The sequence below is a fragment of the Nothobranchius furzeri genome, chromosome 11 (genome assembly GCF_043380555.1).
Source record: "Nothobranchius furzeri strain GRZ-AD chromosome 11, NfurGRZ-RIMD1, whole genome shotgun sequence".
Classification (NCBI taxonomy): domain Eukaryota; kingdom Metazoa; phylum Chordata; class Actinopteri; order Cyprinodontiformes; family Nothobranchiidae; genus Nothobranchius; species Nothobranchius furzeri.
In genome coordinates, this window is record NC_091751.1 from 60,687,320 (window position 1) to 60,695,865 (window position 8,546).

Genomic DNA, 8,546 nt, shown 5'->3' on the forward strand with positions numbered 1-8,546 from the left:
TTCTGCTTATGGAAGAAAATTTTAAATTGCATTCCTTGTGGAGTTTTCTTCCATTCTAGTGGAAATCGGTTGAATTGAACATTCATTCATTTATTTATTGGACCCACTCTAGCTGTAGGGAAGCCAGCTGAAGACCACAAGGCACTGAGGAGCCTGGATGGGTTGCAGTTTTCATCAAAGAGTCAAAACATTGACACACAAGTCAACCCTCTACACACATATGGCTAGTTTAGAACCGTTTACTCATACAGGCATGTTTTTAGACCACCACTCCTCAGAGAAAACCTTGGATAACCTGCAGGATTGACTTAGATCGATCCAAGCTTTCACCACCAATCATTACTGTGGTCAAGGATTAAACTGTTTATTGGAGTTTAAGGCCAACGGTAAAGTGCAAAGCTGTAGTAAATCACAGCTAAGCTACTGATGGTAGGATGTTGAGACACAGTAATTCTGCTCTGGAGATTGATGTTGGACACAGTTGCTTACTGAGGACTCCACACTTAAGAGGCTGAAAACACCGCTCAGCAGATTTCCACACTGCTTTTTCCGCTGAAGGTTTAAAGATGCCTTCCTGCACATGAAGAACATATTCCACCTGGCTTTGCAAATTAAATCCTAAGTGGGTCTAAGCTTCATAATGTCACTTTTTATTAACATCTCATAAGATGTTTATACCTTTCACTTTGTGTCACTTTCTGCATTGGGTAAACAGTTCTCTGCCAGCTTTTCCATGCAGGTTTTCCCCCCTTCATCTTCTGGCTCTCTCTAAATATTTCCAAGGGACTCGTTAACCAGATGGTGACAGAGGGAGGGGTTTACCACCGCAGCACACTCATCGCTCACCACACACACTTTACAAGCGCTAGGTTTCAGCCATTCACTCAAGTTCTTGTATGGGAAAGGCACCGATGACTACCTCTGGGTGTTCATCACACACACACACACACACACACACACACACACACACACACACACACACACACACACACACACATACACCAAGCTGTGTTTTCCCAGCTGCCAAAGGGCCAGTTAGCCACCAAGTGGGTCTCACTGTGAAGAGGAAAACCCATCAGGTCAGACAGTCGAGTCTTTGTGTGAACAACGATGTGCAAAGTGATGGCAGCTTTCAGGTGGTCACCTGTGACCATCCTTTGCACAAACAGTAATGGTTAGGGTTAGAGTAAGGTATGATGTACAACTCAACTTGTTGGTTTAACATAAGCATAGCATTTTTCAATTGATAATGAAAACACCGTAATCTATCTGAGTACTTGTTGAGTGAGTTGTTTGGCAATGCAGACCTTTGACATAATATACATTATACCAGTGGTACTCAATAGGCGGCCCTCAGGCCCCCTCTTTGTGGCTGTCAAACCACGCAAGTCTACGTCACATCGTCACTTAACGTTCATGGACTCGACCATCTTGACTCACAACGGGAACGTCTGTTTTAGCATCTGGGAATCGGCAGACAATGATTAAAAGAGGGTTCCACTCAAACCACATTCCAGTCTCAAGTTAGAAAACCTGATGGATTGACCAGTAATCAGATCATTCATTGTTAGCAATAAAATATGTGAATGTATTTGTCTGAATTGTTTCTGCCTACAATTTGTTTCTTATTCATCACTGTTCTGTATCCTTGGGTTTTGTGAATGGTGAATGAGGATGATTAATTATTATTTTTTTGTTATTGTTGTCATTGCTAAATAATGCAACGATGGTGAAAGAGCAAAACCAGCAAAGTGAAACCCAATAGTTCACTGCAACACGTTCCACCACATTTAACTTGTGAAGCAGCCACATTAGATTTGGAGGTCAGGTTCAATCGGGTATTTCAGGCTTTTTCATTCAAAATAAGGATGCTTTTTGGTCTTTGATGGATGAGTTATCATAGTTGATTAAATTAACTTTGATTTATTTGGTTTTACACTCTAATGTGGGGGGTGCCCAATCCTGGTCGTCAGGGCTGGTATCAACCATGTTTTGGTTGTTTCTCTGCTCCAACACTCTTGATTCAGTGGTTGAATCACCTATTCAGCAGGTTATCAACCTCAGCAGAAGCCTGCTATTTGAAGCATGGGGATAACTAAAACATGCTGGATAGCAGCCCTCCAGGACCAGGATTGGGCGTCCCTTCTCTAATGAGGTATAATTCTTAAGTTGTTTGTGTGTTTGTTTTATCAAGCTGAAATGTGTTTTGGGTGTGATAGGACAGCCACGTGGAGAATGGAGGAATTGCCAGGTCCTAATTTTTCAGGTGCCCTTTGATGTTTGCTTTCAACAGTAAAGTTATTTTTGAATTGAACTAAATATCTAAATAGGCACTAGTCTGATGATTTGTAGCAGCGAGATCCTCAACAGCCTGTTCTTTACACTAAAGGTGTGATCCAAATCCCCAATGTGGCTCTCAGATTTATCTTTCCACACCTGGACCTGATTACTCAGTCAGGAAAATCATCTCGTCAGACGTTTTCACAATCTTTTCAAGTAAGACTTTGTTGCTAATGCTGGGATTTCTTCCCACCCCTCATAAAATAAATCAAAGTCACTTGTGCTTTGTTCTTGTGCACCTTCATTTTGTGAAACAGCGTCTGACCTTTCATGGATAAGCCCGACTAGTACACACTGTACTTTTAGAGTTGTGTTTCAGGAAATATGTGCTTTCTGTTTTTAGTTGTACCAGGCGATCTGCCTTATTAAAAACAGATCAGGTAGATTTTCAGGCCGTCCGTGTAATTTATTCCTGGCAAGGCATTGGAGTGCTACCCCCCCCCCCCCCCCCCCCCCACACACACACACACCTTAAAACAGTTTAATAGCAGACTCTTGAATTTGTTTTTCTCATATATGTAAGCAACTAATGAAGACACATAGAGTTAAAGTGGAAGAAGAACATGATTTAAGGCGGAAACACAAAATCTGTGATCGGTCTTGTTAAATGAGTCTACAGGACACAAGGGTTTGACATGAGGGAAAGCTGTTCCTTTGTTAATGCAGAATAAAATTGAATGTGTTGAATCTTACAACAAAAATGTCTTTTTTTTAACTCTAATCTCCTATAAATGTTTTTTTTGGGGGGGGGGGGGGGGCCAGATTGAAGTAATTTGACAGTTTATTAAAAGAAATGTCATACTGGTCAAAACCAGTGGCATTAAATTATTTGTAGCACTGGGTTCTTGTTGTGAAACCCTTCTTTCTCTCTTCTGCAGAAACCCTTTTGAGTTTTGTGGATGACATCCTGTCTGGGGCCAGGTCTCCATGTGTGATGTTAGGAGACATTCCCAACCTGCTGTCCTCCTCCATCAGTATGATCATCCGCTGCCTGGAGCCTGACACCACATACATGTAAGTTCTTAAACTACAGTTCAAATGAAGATGCAGTGGGTAAAAAAGCAGAATAATCTAATTTTGTGTTATTAGTCCAAAATAAAAATTGAAAGGCAGTAACTAGATTTCACTGCGTTTGGTCTCTGGGTATTGGTCTTCCCTTTACTGAATCATTTTAGGACAAAAATACATATCTCAATACCTGCAAAATGTTCACTGACTGAATTTTTTTATTATTTCATCCAAAATGTACACAAAAATTAAATACACATTGAAGCCGCTATCATAAAAACTGAAGATTAGTGCTAAGATGGGTTATGATAATCACATTTTTAGTTCTGGAGCATACAGCTACTTTTTCTAAGACTTGTCTTTGAATATCTCAACTGTCCATTGTGAGGGACAGCCACCTTTTGGAGCGGCTTGCACAAAACGTAAAGAGTGTGCTTCAATCAGGATCAAAACAAGCCACGTCTAAACTAGAAGGATGTCTGTGACAGTGCATCAACACCCCCACACCTTCTTTAAACCGCCATCATGTTATCTTATGTGGAAACTGCACCACATTACCACTAGAAGCTGACGACTTACGGTCAACCAAAGGCTCCATGATGCCGCCTCTGCTTTGTGGCAAAGTGGCACCGTTGTTTTTTGAAACAGGCTTAAAGCTGAGCTCAGCAACTCTTCAAAGGAAAAATATTTCAGTCTCTTGTATTCACAGTCTTGTTCTTTTGGTTTTACCCAAAACTCATTACCCGAGGTGAGGAGTGGAGCAAAGTTCAACCAGTAAATGTAGGGCTTTGCACTATCATGACCACCATTATTTAAGAAAATGGTCAAATGATAAACATTTCAGTTTTATATTGTAGCTTCTTTTAAAATATTTAGAAGAAGAAGAAGAAGAAGAAGAAGTATCATTTCTATAGCGCCTCTCAAGATAAAAATCACGAGGCGCTTCATAAAAACAAAAAATAAAAAAATGTAAAAATATAAAAAAAAAACACATTTAGAAAATGTTTAAAATATATGTAAAATGAGCAAAAATAAGCAATTGCGATTTAAAAGAAAAAAATGTTGAGAAAGAGAGAGAGTGAATAGGAAAGAGGGAAATCAGTGGATCCTGAGGAAGGTTGAATAGGTGGGGAGAGCAGAATAAAGAGAGAATGGTTGAAGAAGGTCATACAAAAAATTAGATCACGGAAACAGAAACATTGGATCACTGAAGTGGCTTACTTTACATGGTGATGACCCAAACCCTAACCCTAACTTGATGATAATCCTAACCCTAAGTCATTTAAAATCGATCAACTTAAAAAAAATTAAGCCACTTTTATCATTTCTGGATTTCCTTGGTACAACATATTCTCAAATCATTGTAAAATGTGGTATTACTTAGGAAAAAGTCTGCTAAGTAGGTATATATATGACTTCCAAATGGCTCACCAGACTGACTGTGGATGTACGCACCTGCAGAGTACAGAAACTTAACAATGTAATGCCGTGATCAAGACCGGATGCTCAGATCCTCTCACAAGCATGTTCACACTTATCTCACTCACAGCTTGCCAGAAAGGAAGCTACTCACACATGGGGGTGGGGTGGGGGGTGGGGGGGTGGGGGGGTGGAGTCTGTAAAAAAACATTAAATCACAATTTGGGGTTGAGAAAGATAATGAGGAGAGATTCCGTATGACAGTTGGAAAAGGTCCATGAGCATGAAAAGAGGATATGAAGAGTTTGGATATAAAAAAAAAAGGTTAAATAGCTGCTACAGATGCACCTTTATTTCAAATGTCAGTGAGACCTTTGTCCTCTTTTCATCCCACTGAGAGCTCGTTTGTCTTTGCAAGAGCCTGGTCGTCGTATCTCTCTTCTATTATTGTTTTCTTGCAGAAAGATCTAATAGAGAAACAAGACTAGTGCTTTTCCATAGATTGTGTTTAGACAAATATATGCTTGTATGAAAGAAAATGTACTCTGAAGCCTAATCATAAAAGATGTTGTGCCTATGTGGATACATAGTTTACTTAGTATGTCTTCAAAAGAGATGCCGATTTTTATTCATCCTTGCGGGGGTTGAAACTACAGTTGGCTGCAAGTTTGGATTTGGCCACAAGGTGGAGACATTCATTCAGTAAAATAAGACCTGAAACTTTATGGAGGGAAGTGAGTTTAGCACAAGTTCTGTACTGATGATGCAACCCACTGTCTTCAATATAGGAAAAGCAGGTGCTAGGAAAGCCTTAACCGTCTGCTGCACCCTTTGCATGTGAAGACATGTGTTGCTGAAGTGTTCAAGGGTTTTGTTGACATGTGTTTATGTGGCTCTCCAGGTTCCGGCTGTGGGCAGTGGACAATACAGGACGTCGCTCAAGTCCCAGCGAGGTCACTATCAAATCTCCGTGTCCAACTGTGGACGATGTCAAAGCACAAGGTGAGGAAGGAGAATGGACTAAATCCCATAAACACAGATATTAATAACTATGTAGGTTCTCTACGAATTAGTCTTAACTTTTTCCAGTATAACAGTTTTTATAGTAGAAAGCTGTTTGTTGAAATTTCAGTTCAGAGTTCATTCTTTTGATGTTAGAAGGAATTATTTTGCAGGACAGACCTTTGCTCATTCTGCTTCAAACCTTCTCAAAACAGATGTCAGATGAGTTCATAGAGTGAGTCATAAAGTCGCAGGCAGATAGTTTTCCTCCCTGGAGTGGGGCTGTTTATAGTCACTGTATTCCACGAGGATACTGACGATAAAAAAACATATCATTCCAGCTCAGGAATCAAAGAGCTGGAATGCAGCTCACTTCTTATCCAATCAGAGCTTTGTAGCAAAGATGTTCTTCTAGGTCCTGCTAATGATTTTAATCAACTATTTCAATAAAGTGTGATCCTACTGGGCTTGCACTGTTAATCTAAATACCTGGAAAAGTGTAAACAGTGTTAAATACAATACTTCCACAATACTGGCTCTAGTTTGACTCACCTTTATTAACATCTAGAAGGGAGACGTTCCTACTGTGGCAAGGTGGATAAACGAGGGCCCGGGCGGGATTCGATCCCCAGACTCCCGGGTGAGAGTCATACGCTCTAACCAGTCAGCCAAAGGGACATCCCGTTGGCCAAGTAGCCAGGGCGCATGATCAATCGGGACACTGTGACAGGACACTCACACTGTCACATCTTCCTCCCTCTTTCCACAAGCACATCCTCGTGCTCCCGTGCAGGGTGCCACAAACTTCACATCCATGGACCTACTTGACAGTACTACATGGATCCTGCCAACAACGCCAAATGTGGCAAGGTGGATAAACGAGGGCCCGGGCGGGATTCGATCCCCAGACTCCCGGGTGAGAGTCATACGCTCTAACCAGTCAGCCGAAGGGACATCCCATTGGCCAAGTAGCCAGGGCGCATGATCAATCGGGACACTGTGACAGGACACTCACACTGTCACACTACAAAGTAAATGCATTAGAAATATTGCAAAGTTGATGGTAGCATAGAGGTTTTTAAAATGCACGAACAGTTGTGAAATTTAGAAGATTGAAGCTGTTTACGAAAACTGAGGCGACTAGATGTTAGACGTAGGTGTAGTTGAACCAATCTGACCAAAATCATAAGGGTTCATCTGTTAAAGTGGCATTCCATTTGTTCACATGACAATGGTAGCTGTTATGATTGCTACTGCTTGTGTTTTTTAAAGGCAATAACAGTTAAGTTATTAAATGTTGAATGTTAAACTGCTGAAGGTAGATGGAAGTCCTGAAAACTACTTTAAAAAGTCAATCTGCACTTTTTTCTGTGACTCCACTATCTAAAGTTTGGAAAAATGTATTGCACCTTAAAGAGACAATGTGTAGTTTTTACCATTAATCTCTGGAAATATCAATTGAAATGTTGTTGAAAATGAATCAAATGATGTCCATTTTTGGAAAATATTAGCGGCTTTGTAACAAATAACCATAAAAATCGGATCTAAAAAACTTGGGAGTGGGTCTAAGTCTCTTGGCAACGCCATATTGGATGCCATGTTGGAGCTTATGAGGACAAAACACATTAATTGATCTGTAACAAGCGGTTACAAAATGTTGGTAAGGTCTTACTTGAATTGCTTGCAATGATTTAGGTACGTACATCCCCCTTTTTGCTAGGGAAAATACACATCATCACTTTAAGCCCCTTTTCTTACTTTCGTGATGATGACTGGAAGCAACACCCCTTGTTCATGAATGCTCATCTCTAGCTGGCCAACAGAGCTAAAACACATTGGTTGACAGTCATTTCCACGTTATGCTTATTCAAATATCTATATTTCAATGACTTACTTGTCCATAAAAAATGTAGCCAACTCGAATGCTCATGCATATTCTTTGATTGACATCTATACGTCAGCTGATGTCTAACGCTAGCGGCTAATGCTCAGCAGCACTCAATTAAAATTGCACGGTGCTCGACGGGGCGGGGGTGGGTTTCGCAAAAAATAATTAAATATTGCCTAAATTGTATCACAGTACAGGGTAAGAATCACTAATAAAATGTTTAAAAAATACTCCTGAAGGATGGAAAACTGGATTGCAGCTTCAATAAGTAATGTACAATTCCAGCTTTCCATTTTCGGCCACTTATCTAGAGTCAGGTCGCGGTAGCCATAGCCTAAGCAGGGAGGCCCAGACTTCCCTCTCCCCAGCCACTTGGGCCAGCTCCTCCAGGGGAATCCCAAGGCGTTCCCTGGCCAGCCGAGAGACATAGCCCCTCCAGTGTGTCCTGGGTCTTCCTTTAGGTCTCCTCCGGGTTGGACGTGCCCGGAAAACCTCAGCAAGGAGGCATCCAGGAAGCATCCTAACTAGTTGCCAGAGCCACCTCAACTGCCTCCTCTCAATGTGGAGGAGCAGAGGGTCTACTCCGAGCCCCTCACGGATGACCAAGTTCCTCACCCTATCTCTAAGGGAGAGCCCAGACACCTTGCAGAGAAAATTATTTTTGGCCTCTTGTATCCACAGTCTCATTCTTTCAGTCACTACCCAAAGCTCATGAGGTGAGGGTAGGAATGTAGATCGACCAGTAAATCAAGAGCTTTGTCTTCCAGTTCAGCTCTCTCTTCACCATGACAGACCGGTACAGCACCCGCATCACTGCAGACGTAACAACAATCCACCTGTGGATCTCGCGCTTCATCTTTCCCTCAGTCGTGAACAAGACCCCGAGATA

General features: G+C 41.4%; 1 protein-coding gene across 7 annotated transcripts in view; it reads left to right on the forward strand.

Moving 5' to 3' along the window:
- Positions 1-8,546, forward strand: part of astn1 (astrotactin 1) — a 556,409-nt gene that overhangs the window by 525,281 nt on the left and 22,582 nt on the right. For all 7 annotated transcript variants that reach the window (XM_054746696.2, XM_054746699.2, XM_054746711.2 and 4 more), the window contains 2 exons: positions 3,219-3,354; positions 5,669-5,769. In XM_054746696.2, the coding sequence (XP_054602671.1) occupies positions 3,219-3,354; positions 5,669-5,769 (237 nt within the window). The remainder of the gene's footprint in view (positions 1-3,218; positions 3,355-5,668; positions 5,770-8,546) is intronic.